General features: G+C 39.5%; 2 protein-coding genes across 4 annotated transcripts in view; one reads left to right on the top strand and one right to left on the bottom strand.

Annotated features, from left to right (window-relative positions):
• Window positions 1–1,121: 1,121 nt before the first annotated feature.
• LOC117560366 (spore coat protein SP65-like) lies at window positions 1,122–6,937 on the top strand. The gene is made up of 3 exons (XM_034237226.1): window positions 1,122–1,214; window positions 3,929–4,309; window positions 6,799–6,937. The coding sequence occupies exons 1-3, from the start codon at window positions 1,175–1,177 to the stop codon at window positions 6,840–6,842; spliced, it is 465 nt and encodes a 154-aa protein (XP_034093117.1). The 5' UTR covers window positions 1,122–1,174; the 3' UTR covers window positions 6,843–6,937.
• A 3,298-nt stretch (window positions 6,938–10,235) lies between these two features.
• The window catches only part of LOC117560371 (ubiquitin carboxyl-terminal hydrolase 2-like), a 17,255-nt gene continuing 12,133 nt past the window's right edge, over window positions 10,236–15,357 (bottom strand). For 2 of the 3 annotated variants that reach the window (XM_034237231.1, XM_034237233.1), the window contains exons 3-12: window positions 15,330–15,357; window positions 14,713–14,824; window positions 14,509–14,619; window positions 13,650–13,714; window positions 13,386–13,489; window positions 13,033–13,113; window positions 12,853–12,931; window positions 11,546–11,653; window positions 11,349–11,469; window positions 10,236–10,978 (exon numbers count right to left, since the gene is read on the bottom strand). The exon at window positions 15,330–15,357 is cut by the window's right edge and continues 96 nt beyond it. In XM_034237231.1, the coding sequence (XP_034093122.1) occupies window positions 10,870–10,978; window positions 11,349–11,469; window positions 11,546–11,653; window positions 12,853–12,931; window positions 13,033–13,113; window positions 13,386–13,489; window positions 13,650–13,714; window positions 14,509–14,619; window positions 14,713–14,824; window positions 15,330–15,357 (918 nt within the window). In that variant the 3' untranslated portion in view covers window positions 10,236–10,869. The remainder of the gene's footprint in view (window positions 10,979–11,348; window positions 11,470–11,545; window positions 11,654–12,852; window positions 12,932–13,032; window positions 13,114–13,385; window positions 13,490–13,649; window positions 13,715–14,508; window positions 14,620–14,712; window positions 14,825–15,329) is intronic. The other variant, XM_034237232.1, reaches the window with a different exon arrangement.

The following is a 15,357-nucleotide window of genomic DNA, read 5'->3' as shown; positions in this document are numbered from 1 at the left end:
TCCGTGGTAAGTATTAATAAAACCTATTAAATCAATATATGCCTTGTACATTCAGCTGAGCAGGGATGATGTATTACAACACACACACACACACACACACACACACACACACACACACACACACACACACACACACACACACACACACACACACACACACACACACACACACACACACACACACACACACACACACACACACACACACACACACACACACACACACACACACACACACACACACACACACATAAAGATGGGAGGGCTACAGATGATAAAGGTGTCATAAAAGCACGATATCTCCCTGTCTTACGGGAAGAGAGGAAAGTCGTGACCTACAGCCGCTCAGGTGAGTACTGCAGCTCTCCTCGTTACGTTTTTTAAAAATATTTGTTAAAGAACATTAATAGTTTTTGATAGAAATAAACAAATATATTTAAAAAATACAACTTATTTTGCTCAATACTACATTTATCCTGCACGGTAAGAACATTTGAAGTGAAAAACGTTGTCAATCCAGGTCAATATTCTGGTGATATGACCTCGAAATGTATCAGCTTGATAGTTATATACTTGTTTTGTTCTATTTTTGATTGAATGTGTTATTTTTTGGTCAGGAAAAGTAAAAATGTATGGTATTAAATACTTAAGGATCATCGTAAAGCAGCTAATATAATAATAATAATGCATTTTATTTATATAGTGCTTTTCACAACTCAAAGACGCTTTACAGTATGAGGGAGGGTAGACAAACAAGGACAGGCAAACAAGTATGTATAGTCAAATAAAATAAACAAATATGACCAAATGTAATTTTTTTTAATCTTGAATGATTATTGACTCGTATAATTTGTGTTATTTTGACATTTGTCCTCTTATATTTACAGTTTAATGATGAATATTTGATGTTAAATTGGCTTTTTAACTCTTTAAAGGTGGATAAGGTGAGTTAAGGATGATAACCAAGTTTAGCTTTAGTAGAGCTGGGTGTAATTTATTTAATTTAACATTTCCTGTTCGCGACGCAGAAAGGATTAGATAAGAGATGCGCCTGTACGTACTACATGTGTGTTTGCACAGATAATAACTATTTGTTTCTTTGTGTTTCCAGCAACAGAAATCACAATCCAGAGAGCATCTTCTAAAACAGATTTATTCTTAAAAATCTGACAAAATGAAACTCCCTCTTCTGACTCTCTGCCTCCTGGGCTCAGGTAAAAAACTATTTCATTTTGTACAATACTATATATAAAACACATCTCGTTTTTTTTTGAAAGTCATTATTCATAACAGATTTGTTGCCAGGTAATTATAAATGAAGATTGAACATTAACACATGTTCGTAATTCAAGGTTTAAATGACAATAAAAATGTGCCAATTAAAGGATTTTAATAATTTAGTCTGCACTTAATGGGTAAAAAGGATTTATATTCAGATTTATAAACAAATATAGAAGGTTAATGGCCAACTAGTCAAAGGGATTTCCACAACCTGGCAACCCAAAAGTCGTCTTATTAAAACGTATAACTGGCTTACAAAGCATTAGTAACAACATATGGTTTAAAGTGCCTTGTAAGAAAGGGATAATTGTTTTTTGAAACCATGGATATTACATTGAGGGCTTCTGATGACACAGAATTGGTAATTTAAGGAGTGAAATTAGGATCATTGTGATATCTAAATAACAAAACAGACACAAAACTCAGCAGGGGGTTCAAAGCGAGTAATCCTTTAATTGTTTTAAGTCATTTCATATCTTTAAAAGTGGTAAAAACCAAATGTGAAACTCAAAGCAGTGAGGAGGAAATGGCAAATAAATGTGTGGATGGGCTTTAGTCATTCATTAACTTCACATCCCAGTTTATGACAGAGAACTATCCAGATGGTAAAGGAGGAAATAGATTTTAGTTTTTTTTATGGGTGTAAGAGACTTCCCTCAGCTGAGCGTTTAGCAGAAGTCTCACTGCCACAAAAAAAAAAAATGAAACATTGCGTTATATCTCTTTTTGGGGTTTTCCCTTTCCTGCAGTGTTTTCTAAAGATTTATGAGCATGTACACGGTCTGCAAACGCTAAAATCACACATTTCCGGAACATAGTGACATCACTACGGAACACCCGCGATCCTATTGGCTATCGCCTAGCAGGAGAGGACTCGACATACTGATATACACCTGAACATCAGCAGGAGAGGACTCTTTAAAGTAGAGACACTACATACTGATATACACCTGAACATCAGCAGAAGAGGACTCTTTAAATTAGAGACACTACATACTGATATACACCTGAACATCAGCAGGAGAGGACTCTTTAAAGTAGAGACACTTCATACTGATATACACCTGAACATCAGCAGGAGAGGACTCTTTAAAGTAGAGACACTACATACTGATATACACCTGAACATCAGCAGGAGAGGACTCTTTAAAGTAGAGACACTACATACTGATATACACCTGAACATCAGCAGGAGAGGACTCTTTAAAGTAGAGACACTACATACTGATATACACCTGAACATCAGCAGGAGAGGACTCTTTAAAGTAGAGACACTACATACTGATATACACCTGAACATCAGCAGGAGAGGACTCTTTAAAGTAGAGACACTACATATTGATATACACCTGAACATCAGCAGGAGAGGACTCTTTAAAGTAGAGACACTACATACTGATATACACCTGAACATCAGCAGGAGAGGACTCTTTAAAGTAGAGACACTACATACTGATATACACCTGAACATCAGCAGGAGAGGACTCTTTAAAGTAGAGACACTACATACTCATATACACCTGAACAACAGCAGGAGAGGACTCTTTAAAGTAGAGACACTACATACTGATATACACCTGAACATCAACAGGAGAGGACTCTTTAAATTAGAGACACTACATATTGATATGAGTGTAATTGGGTCCATTTGCAAAAACTGTCGAAACTTTCTAATGGAGACAAAGCGTTGATAGAGGTCATAGCCTCAGGGTCATAAAGTTAATAGGGTTTGTTGAAAGGGTGGGTCAGTCATATTCTTTATCTTTGACATTGCGCACTTTGCGTTATACAAACTTTTTACACACACATTCACGAGCACTAAGTTTCTCCATAAATACTGTTTGCTTTGTTTAAACAGCAACACTTCTGGATTCATTCAACATGTTATGGACGATGATAAAAGGACTTTAAAGCTGAACTATGAGTCTGTGTTGAGATTGTGAGACACTACAGACAATGATATTGTTTTCTGATCCATAACATCTTATTTTCACAAATTTGCTTCACTAACTTTTGCATCTGCAGATTTCTCTTGAATTGACCAACGCCAGCATACCATAATGCCACATTAGCATATTTAATTATAACATTTCAGAACATTTGTAAGGCAAAAAATAATTGTCTTAATGTCGGTAATCAACTGAGGAGGTTTAATGGTGATGTCTATTAGTTAAAGGTGTTTCCCTCTTTATCCCAACCCTAACTTATAGAAACTTTTATACCTAAAAACTGGAGGAAACAGATCATTTTATGGCCGTTTGTAGTATTTTATGATTTATTCAGTGACACAAATCCTAAAATCCCTCAATATCCAAAAACCTTTGACTATATAACATACAACAAAAATAAAACAAAACTTCTCTCTCATGCGTATTCCGTTAAGACCCTTTAGGCACTCCTGCCTAAACCTAACCAATCAGAGTAGGGGCGGGTCTTCGCGGAATACGCTTGGGGAACAAAATCAAGCTTTTTCACTGTTCACGTAAAGGCCAGTGGATTTATGGCAGGCAGAGAACCAACGATAAAAAGAACGGCTCTCACCAAGTACGACTCGGTTCCCTTCGTTCGTACCAAAGAGCCGTTCAAAAGAATCGAATCGTTCGTAACATCACTATCTTGAACCGGTTTCTGTGTTTTGCTTTTACAGTCGCTCTGTGTGTTGGGCCAACTGTAGCTACTACCACAGCAATCCCAACTACCACACCAGCCCCAACTACGACAACCATTGCGTCCACAACTACCACACCAGCCCCAACTACGACAACCATTGCGTCCACAACTACCACACCAGCCCCAACTACGACAACCATTGCGTCCACAACTACCACAGGGGGCCCAACAACCCCAGGGGGCCCAACAACCACAGGGGGCCCAACTACCACAGGGGGCCCAACAACCACAGGGGGCCTAACTACAACAACAGCCGCAGGAACGACTACACAAACTGAGGCTCCTCCAGCCGAAGGGCTTTCATCTGGCGCTATAGCCGGGATTACCATCGGCTCCATCGCCGGTGTGGGCGCTGTTGGTGAGTACAATACACTAAGATAGGAAACAATACAGTCAGACACCATTGGCTACAACATCATATGGTACAATATGATAGGATACGTCACGATAGGGTACGGTACGGTACAATATGGTACGATACAGTATGATATGGTACGATTTGATACCTTACAATACGATATGCTACGATACCATACATTACGGCAGGGGTTCCCAACCTTTATTGTGCCAAGGACCGGCAGATACATTAAAAAAAACAGTCGCGGACCGGTTGTCAATTTTAACTGATTTTAATATTTACTCACCAGCAGGTAGCAACAGAGGCGAATTGTATGTAACAGCCTGAACAAATACTAGAACAATATGCATCCAAAACATATTAACATTTAAAAAAGAACCGGTGTCGTTTTTCGGTTTTTCGGAAAAACGGAAAACCAAAAAACCGACGTTATTCAGTTTTTTAAACCAAAACGGGAAAATAGATAAATCAACGTTTTGGTTTTGTTTACGATTTACGGATAATCCAGTGAATGCTGGGAAAACGAGGTGAAGGCGCATGAAGGAGAAGTCGGGTCGCCTGTGTGTGTGTGTGTGTGTGTGTGTGTGTGTGTGTGTGTGTGTGTGTGTGTGTGTGTGTGTGTGTGTGTGTGTGTCACTGGCATTTGTTTTCAGAAGATATTATGATGGTGTCGTTCGTTCCGGTGCACGTCCGACAGCATTTAGCACTACATCGAGATTAAGTTAAACTAATTTATTTTGGGAACACCAGCATATAGGTTACCTATGGAGTTAGCCAGATGTGTGTAAATTACTGTTCCTGGTCATTTGAAAACAAATGCCGGTGTCGGACAGACACAAACACACCGAGCACACAGTGCTGAGCTGGGCAGAGCACCGCACACACACACACACACACACACACACACACACACACACACACACACAGCACACACACACCACACACACACACACACACACACACACACACACACACACACACACACACACACACACACACACACACACACACACACACACACACACACACACACACACACCACACACACACACACACACACACACACACACACACACACACACACACACACACACACACACACACACACACACATCATGCGCCTTGGTGACTGCATGGACATCTCCTTCATAAAACTAATAAAAGGGGGAGTAATCTGGCAGTTCGATGTGTGTGTGTGTGTGTGTGTGTGTGTGTGTGTGTGTGTGTGTGTGTGTGTGTGTGTGTGTGTGTGTGTGTGTGTGTGTGTGTGTGTGTGGTTAACACCTAGCAGCCTGCAGTCACTCGCTGTTCTGATGAAGGTAAACACAGCGAAGGCGGTGCGTAAAAAGGCACAGCTCTTGGCGCGCTGGTGCTGCACTTCAGAGGCGGAGTTACACGTCCCGCTGCCTCCTGATGCTGCCTGCAGCCATTTCATGAAGTGAAGGAGGTTTTCCTTCTATAAAACAGCTGCGGGCAGCAGATACCGTGAGAGTCCCGGACACGAATTCATAGATCAAGGCAGACTGGTTTACTCTCCTGTTTTGCCAATCCGGTGCTTAAACAAATAGCTCTAGTCTACACCTCTGGCCGACATGTCCTTAAAATGAAGTCCGAGTTTGAAACATATCTCAAATAATGTATGCACTGCCATTTCCCCACATAAACATAACAGTCTGCAATTAAATGGTTGTCTCCTGTGCGCTCCTCTTCCTACTTGGCGCACCGGTAACTTTCTCGTGCGCTCGAGAGGCTGAGACCCTGAGCCGCCGAATCCCTCGGAACATCATAAAAGCCATTTTCAACGGTTTTCTAGTGAAAGATTAACTAGGCTACTGGATGAAATAATATGACTGGTATATAGGTGCAACAATTAAACACTTTTTGAAAAAAATGTTATAACATATTTTTATATATTTATAATTCTGCAAATATTACGATAAACTCACAGCTATTTCGCGGCCCGGCAGTAACACCTCCGCGGCCCGGTACCGGTCCGCGGACCGGGGGTTGGGAACCCCTGCATTACGGTACGATATGATACAGAATGATAGGGAACAATACGGAACGACACAGTAGAGTGTGTAACGAAACTATAGGATAGGATAAGATACAACTTGGTGTATGATACAAAACAATACATTCGAAAACGATACGATGGTATGTTATTAGAGGAAAACAATACCGTACGAAGAAATACAACACGATACATTTCAATACATTATTAAACTAAAGAACAAACTAAAGTTACCATACGATCATTTATCTGACGAAAACATTTGATACACTACTTATTACATATATTAAGACAATACTCAGACTATACTATGGATTACTAACTGTGATAATATGGAAGTATTTTAATTTAAAGTATTTCCATACAGCAACATTCCCAGCCTTTCATCTAGATTTGTTCAGCGAATACATTCAAGATGGGAACGACAATATCTTCATACAGGATCCAATTCAACAATGTTCCTTTCTGCTTTTAGGTGGTGGCATCTTTGGTCTGCTGAAGTTCACCGGGAAGATCTGAGCGCAGTTTTTCCCCGAAGAGGAAAATGATGGATTATAAGCTAAAAACATTTAACATCCTAAAATCAATCCTGATGCTTTTAACTGGACTCTGAGAAATAAAATCATGTTGTCTGAAATGCTCACATCGGAATGAAGAAATCACGTGATGACACGAGCAGAGAGGAAGACAGCATGCAATACTTTCAGATAATTACTAAATAATGTGTGTTTTTTTTCCTTTATAGACGGATGAAAGTATTTCTACTATAATTGTATTTTTACTATAACTACTAAATCCCTTTATAGTTAACTGTCACCTTTACGATGTAGGCATACCACAATACATTACTTGTATTATTACTGGTTTTTTACGATGGTGTACAAAAGAAATCATTGATATTTTCTTTTAATATGTAATGTATTACTATTGTCGAGGTGACGTTGGGACTGCTTGAATGTTTTTCTTGGATAAAAGGCTTTGAAATTACATTTAATAAATAACTTTATCATCTTTCTATGAACTGCAATGACTCCAAGTGTGGCTTAAAGTCCGTGTGTAGATTATATTAGGATCGTATACTTCTCCAAGTTGTTTGTTCACGATATTAGTACTCAGTGTGCAGTATCTGCGTCTTTAATTAGTGTTTGCAGTATATGCAGAGGAGAGAGAAGTACTCAGAGCTTGTACTTGAGTAGAAGTAGAAGTACTCAGATCTTGTACTTGAGTGAAAGTAGAAGTACTCAGATCTTGTACTTGAGTAAAAGTATAAGTACTCAGAGCTTGTACTTGAGTAGAAGTAGAAGTACTCAGATCTTGTACTTGAGTAGAAGTAGAAGTACTCAGATCTTGTACTTGAGTAAAAGTAGAAGTACTCAGATCTTGTACTTGAGTAAAAGTAGAAGTACTCAGATCTTGTACTTGAGTAAAAGTAGAAGTACTCAGGTCTTGTACTTGAGTAAAAGTAGAAGTACTCAGATCTTGTACTTGAGTAAAGTAGAAGTACTCAGATCTTGTACTTGAGTAAAAGTAGAAGTACTCAGATCTTGTACTTGAGTAAAAGTAGAAGTACTCAGATCTTGTACTTGAGTAAAAGTAGAAGTACTCAGATCTTGTACTTGAGTAAAAGTAGAAGTACTCTGATCTTGTACTTGAGTAAAAGTAGAAGTACTCAGATCTTGTTCTTGAGTAAAAGTAGAAGGACTCAGATCTTATACTTGAGTAAAAGTAGAAGTACTCAGATCTTGTACTTGAGTAAAAGTAGAAGTACTCAGATCTTGTACTTGAGTAAAAGTAGAAGTACTCTGATCTTGTACTTGAGTAAAAGTAGAAGTACTCAGATCTTGTACTTGAGTAAAGTAAAAGTACTCAGATCTTGTACTTGAGTAAAAGTAGAAGTACTCAGATCTTGTACTTGAGTAAAAGTAGAAGTACTCAGATCTTGTACTTGAGTAAAGTAGAAGTACTCAGATCTTGTACTTGAGTAAAAGTAGAAGTACTCAGATCTTGTACTTGAGTAAAAGTAGAAGTACTCAGATCTTGTACTTGAGTAAAGTAGAAGTACTCAGATCTTGTACTTGAGTAAAAGTAGAAGTACTCAGATCTTGTACTTGAGTAAAAGTAGAAGTACTCAGATCTTGTACTTGAGTAAAAGTAGAAGTACTCAGATCTTGTACTTGAGTAAAAGTAGAAGTACCAGAGTGTAGGAATACTCTGTTACAGTAAAAGTCCTGTATTCAAAATGTTCCTCAAGTGAAAGTAGAAAAGTATTCTCATCTAAATATAGTGAAAGTAGCGACAGTAAAAGTAGTCGTTGTGCAGATTGATCCATTTCAGAATAATATATATGATGTGTTTTATAATGATTGATCATGAAAGTGTTCTCAAAGCTGGTGAAGGTGCAGCTAGTTTGAAGTACTTTGTATACTGCAGGGTAGCTGGTGGATTTACTCCAGGTGGAACTAAAGTCTGATTTAACACTTGGTTAGATTTTAATCCAGATCTGTGAAGTAACTAAAGGAAATGTATTAATGTTTTTCACGGCGGTTCTAAAAGGGACTTTGTCCCTCATGAGGCGTTCACTGTTTTACGACGTGTTCATTAGCCGTGGAAGTGTCAACAGAGGGATCGCTTGGTAACACCATGCAGGTAAATGACTGTTAATACTGCTGAGCTGAGTGATCAGCCCATATGGTGTGTGCGTGTCTCTGTGTGTCTGTCTGTCTGTGCCTGTGTGTGTGTGTGTATGTGTGTGTCTCTCTGTCTGTGTGTCTCTCTATGTGTGTGTGTGTGTGTTTGTGTCTCTGTGTGTGTATGTGTCTGTCTGTGTGTGTGTGTGTGTGTGTGTGTGTGTGTGTGTGCCTGTGCGTGTGTGTCTCTGTCTGTATGTCTCTATGTGTGTGTGTGTCTCTGTCTGAGTGTCTCTCTATGTGTGTGTGTTTGTCTCTGTGTGTGTCTCTCACTCTGTCTGTGCCTGCCTGCCTGTGTGTGTGTGTGTGTGTGTATGTGTCTGTGTCTGTCTCTGTGTGTGTGTCTCTCTGTCTGTGTGTCTCTCTATGTGTGTGTGTGTGTGTGTGTGTGTGTGTGTGTGTGGGCCTGTGTCTCTGTGTGTGTCTGTCTCTGTGTGTGTATGTCTCGGTCTGTGTGTGTGTGTGTGTGTGTGGGCCTGTGTCTCTGTGTGTGTCTGTCTCTGTGTGTGTATGTCTCGGTCTGTGTGTGTGTGTGTGTGTGTGTGTGTGTGTGTGTGTGTGTGTGTGTGTGTGTGTGTGTGTGTGTGCCTGTGTGTGTGTGTGTGTGTATTCAGGCTTGGGGAGTAATAGATTTCATGTAACAGGATAATCAGGATACAAAAAAAGAGTAACTGTATTCCCTTACAGTTGCATTAAAAATGGGATGAGTAGGATTACAATGTGAGTAAAACCTAAAATCATAATCTAGCTGTTCTGTAGGATAATACTTTAAGTGTGAATCTATACTTCTACTGCCTGAATCTGCTTTATGGAAGACAGGTTTTCCTATAAATATAATCTCTGAGCGCCCTCTAGTGGACGTGGTGTGAAACTACCCACAACTTTAACCAATCAGAGGAGAGAAGATGATTTATGCTTTACTTTAAACTGGTAAAGATGGAGCTCATTTTAACTACTTGATATACCGCTGGATATCTTTACCTTTAATTATATATCCATAGTTATTTATTAGTTGATGTATATTTTTGTAGATACAATCGTTAAATTAAATAATGCTTATTAATTGGGAAATGTTACAGACTTTACCTTTAAACAAATGCTTTTGTTGCTCTTCTGGATATAGGAACAGATCGTTATATTATAATAATAATAATGATATTTTTAACCTCATGAACTCCATAGGTTAAAACGACCAATTAGATCCAAAACAAATACACACGATGCATTGTAAGTTAACATTGTATTTTTAATCTTTCATAGACTCAGATGTCAGCAACATTATTTAATTGCTGGAAAAGCAAAACAAATATTGTTGATGCTTGATTTTTTATTCTAAAGCAGCTTTGGTATTTTTGGGCTTTCCACCACAATCAGGTACATTCCCTGCGCCGTACATAAATACTGTACAAAAATAATATCTGTCCAAAACCACAAGGCTTCGCTCAATAGAATATACAGTTTACACTCTCAGTTACTACGTGTTAAATACAATAAATTAGCTGTTCCATGTCGTCAAAGTGGATGGAAATAAATCCACTGGTGTGTGTGGATTCAGATCGAGGCACAGCAGTTAAAACAGATTTTTTGGAGTGCATTTTAAGCCGTGCCTTGAGCTGAATTTTACACGTAGGTAATATTTTCCAAGCGTCCATCCAACTCACGAGCTCATCTTGACATCCTGAAGATCAAATGTGCAGAAAAATCCTCCGAAAACACACCGAGAGGAAGGTGAAGTTTTTACTCATCATGTCTCTGTGTTTTATATCCATTGTCTGTAGTGGCAGGACTCCCTCCAGCAGGGGGCGCTGTCTCTCTTCAGGAAGTGTGTGTGTGTGTGTTTTTTATGCAGGTTAAAGAGTCTAAAGTCGACACGTCTGGTATTTGCTGTGCGTCACGGAGGAGGTCATCTCGTAGAAAAGGACGTAGGCATTACTGCTGCGGACCTGACTGGAGGACACCGGACTCACCCTGCACACACACACACACACACACACACACACACACACACACACACACACACACACACACACACACACACACACACACACACACACACACACACACACACACACACACACACACACACACACACACACACACACACACACACACACACACACACACACACACACACACACACACACACACACACACACACACACACACACACACACACACACACACACACACACACACACACACACACACACACACACACACACACACACACACAAGTATTGTAAATTAGATTAATTGAGAACATGTAAAACAATAATACAACACATCATAATAATAACAAAATTAACAACAAAAATTGCAAAAAAAACTAAAACAGTACCTGCAGTCGTTGTAGTTGTACCACTCCCCCAGCGCGGGGCTTTTACAGTAGGCGGTGTAGTGCCCCCCCAAAGCGTTCCCCGAATGGTTGGAAACTGCATAAAGGTTGTAGACGGGACGCTCTGCAGGGACACACAGCTGACATTAACTCACCACATTCAGACTAAAGTGCAAAGGGCAGGAGGGACAGAAACTCACCTCCGCCGTCCGAGGAAAACTCCCGCAGGTCGAGCTCTTTGAGCGGGAAGTTCACGTACGTGGAGAGTTTACTGGTCCGCAGGTTAGAGTCGGAGAAACGCTTCAGATCTGAGAGGAGCCGAGTCAAGGAGGCAACATGGCGGGGGAAAGGACATTACTGTGCTTCAAGTGCAACATTGGGTTTTGGGACAGTTTGTACATTTAAGAATGAATTAAAGTGAAAAATACATTTAAAAAAGGAGAAACAAATTGAGATATAAGAACGGTAGATAAGATGTCAGAAACGTTTCTCAAAGTCTAGGTGATGTGTCAGGCAAAAACTCAAAGACATCCAATAGCATGATTTAAAAACTAGAAAGCAGAACATTTCCAGATTTTAAAAACAAAATGTTCTGCCTTTGATGCACGACTTTTAAACATTTCAAATTTAGATAATTGCCAGTTCTTGGTCATTAAGTCGACTAATCTTAGCAGACCGGATATTCTACTTTACTGTATTATATTAATGACATCAGTTTAATTCCATATATCTGTTTTATTTCCCACCTACATCTCAAGTTTACAAATGAACCATTCGCACTTTGCCGGCTTAATGACTCTGATAATGAAATGCTCTTGGCCTTATCGAACATAAGGTTTAGTACACGCTACCAATCACAGCTGTGGAGACATGGGTATAGTTGTCTCTTTGTAGGACACTGATTTAAATTATTCTTAAACTATGAATTTTTTTTATGCTGTGTATTTAATTTATTATATGTAATGTCTTTTATCTGGACCCTGATTGATTGATACATTTATTTCGAACAAGTAAAATAAATAATTACAAAAGTACGAGTATTGCCATTTTTATCGCTATCTCCGACTTTTATTTTTGTACTCTATTTTATATTTTATTTTTTGATTTCTTCTTATTATTACAATTATTTGTTTAATCTCTCAAAGTGTATCAGTATCCCTTGTTGTGAAGCACTTCGAGATTTGTCTTGGCAGATGAGAAGCGCTATACAAATTAAATGTATTTATTATTATTAAAACAAAACAAATGTTGCAGTGCATAGTCATGTAAGAGAAAAACAAAAAAATGACATTTACAACAACAACAACAACAACAGCAACATAAACAGTGCCCTGAGTCTGTAATAAAGTTTTCATATTAAAAGGCTGCTTAAACTTAAATAAAGAAAACACTTAACCCTCAAAGTAGTCCATGATATATTTCCCTTATTGACTTAGTGGATGCTGATTGGTTAGCAGTGATGTTGTGTAATCACGTCTGCATGCTGTAAGATGTGAGGAAAGGATACGAAGCACGAGGATCTGAGGAAACTTCTGGATGCTGAATCTTTTGGTGCATTTCCTCCTGGTTTTACATCTGTTGCACGTCTGAGAGACAAAGAGGAGAGGAAGGTGAGAGACTGCTGCTGTATAATAATATATTTATAATCTCCACAGGAGGGTGTTGTGTGTTTCCTGAGGCTTCTCACCGGTCTCTCTTCTCCGTCCAACACGTCTTCTTTGGTAAAAAGCCTCAGACAGTCTCTGAGAGTCACCTCGCCAGAGCTCTTCTGAGGAGAAACAGATAATGTCAGGAAACACACATTAAACTTCTAATTCAAGGAGTTTTTAAAGGAATTTCCAGACTTTTCCACAGTTTCAAATGGAACTAGTTTAACAGAAGCTAAACAACTGAGCTTAAAAAGAGTACAATCAACACAAACACATACAGGACAAGACAATGAATGACTTGTTTTTCACTGCAATATTAAAGTATTTAAAGTCAAGCCAACACTATATCCTAAAACATGGATGGCTAAATCTTTCCAGTGTGTGTGTTTACCTGAGCAACAGGTATGGATAAGTCCCAGAAAGGATCGAACACGGTAGATCTGAAGCCACAGGAGCTGCAGGTGACAGAGCTCTTCAGCTGACCCACAAACAGATCTGAAGAAATAAGACACATGGAGGATTGAAGTTAGCGCTTCTATTGGCTAGCGCTCCAACACATTGTACGTGATAGGCTAAGGGGTGGGACATCTAACCAATCAGAGCAGACTGGGCTCTGGTTTCAGGCAGAGGGTGAAAAACACGGAGAAACTCTTACCCACTACTTTGCTGTCCTCTCTCTCCAAATACATGTTCCACATCCGCTTCCCTTTCTCATCGTCTCTGTGAGTGAAACCAAAGTATTAATGAAAACACTGAAAAGGTTTGCTGATAAAGTGGTACAGGAATGAGTCCTAAAACCTGGAAACAAGTCAGCATTTTAGCACTCACTGTCCCTTCATCTGGAAGTTTATTTTAAAATGTGTTTTTGGTTGTTAGCCTGAAATAAGGTGTATGGTTAACTCAAGATGAAGAGATTTTAATGTTTTGTTCTACAAGATAAAATATGTCAGTAAATAACCCACTGGTGAATTTAAAAACAGAGGTTGCTAACAAGTGTCTAAATGAGACGACTAAACGTTGTCACGCCCAACATAAGCCTCCTTTAGCTTAGCGGTGGTGGCGTGAAGTCATGTAACCGTGCTGTAGTTTCTTTATAGCCCAACATTAGCCTCCTTTAGCTTAGCGGTGGTGGCGTGAAGTCATGTAACCGTGCTGTAGTTCTTTTATAGCCCAACATTAGCCTCCTTTAGCTTAGCGGTGGTGGCGTGAAGTCATGTAACCGTGCTGTAGTTTCTTTATAGCCCAACATTAGCCTCCTTTAGCTTAGCGGTGGTGACGTGAAGTCATGTAACCGTGCTGTAGTTTCTTTATAGCCCAACATTAGCCTCCTTTAGCTTAGCGGTGGTGGCGTGAAGTCATGTGACCGTGCTGTAGTTTCTTTATAGCCCAACATTAGCCTCCTTTAGCTTAGCGGTGGTGACGTGAAGTCATGTGACCGTGCTGTAGTTCCTTTATAGCCTAATGTTAGCTCACAAAGTGGTGTTAATGACATGTGAGGTGGAGGGTTGACTTACGAGAGATGGTCAAAGTCCTCATCGGACACATTAGAGCGAACCGTCACTCGGTTCACTTCGTTATGGAGGCCGTCCAATAAGAACCGCAGAAACTCCTGGGCGTCCTGCTGACTGCGAGGAGGGAAAATGTTACTTTATTTTCTCTGAAATCAGCAATAATTAATGGATGATAAAGTATTTTAAGCAGCAGGAGGGAAGACTTACTTGCAGCCCACAAATTTGGGAGCGTATCTCTGGATCTGGCTCCTGAAGTCCGAGGGACTGACGGCCTCGCTGCTCGCTGACGTCCACAAAGTCTGAGTCAGCTTTGCAAACTCTGAGGCAAAAGCATAGAAAAACATGACGGAAAATTCAAGATTAAAAAGGTTGAAAGGTTTTATTTTCATATGAACAATAGCTATAGCGTAAGCGATGGAAATCTGGACACAGCCACAGTGCAACATGCAATTAAAAGACAATTTAACTGCAAGAAAATTACACACTGGTGCCAGTAAAAGGCAGAAATAAGTAAACTATGCACATGCTGAATAGAGTAAAATCAATAGAAGGTCAAACTGTGACTGCAACTGTTCGTGTTTGTGCAGAAACTGATAATTGGAGTATTATCTGATGCGATTCCAGTGATTTTTCATAGTGAAGGTGATCAAGGTAAAGGGTAGTTAGAGCTTTCGTCCGTGCATCAGAGCAATATGAAGCTTAAGACGTCATAATTGAGTATAAAGTTCATAAATGAGAATGACTGCTGAGCCATAAAGTGACTCAACGCTAACACGTGTACAGAGTTTCCCTTCATGCTGACGATATGCTGTTTTTTCTCCTACCTTCCATCAAAGCAGCGTTTGTGGTGCA

This window comes from Gymnodraco acuticeps, unplaced genomic scaffold (assembly GCF_902827175.1).
Source record: "Gymnodraco acuticeps unplaced genomic scaffold, fGymAcu1.1, whole genome shotgun sequence".
Taxonomy (NCBI): Eukaryota; Metazoa; Chordata; class Actinopteri; order Perciformes; family Bathydraconidae; genus Gymnodraco; species Gymnodraco acuticeps.
This window is presented reverse-complemented; position numbering and strand designations above follow the sequence as displayed.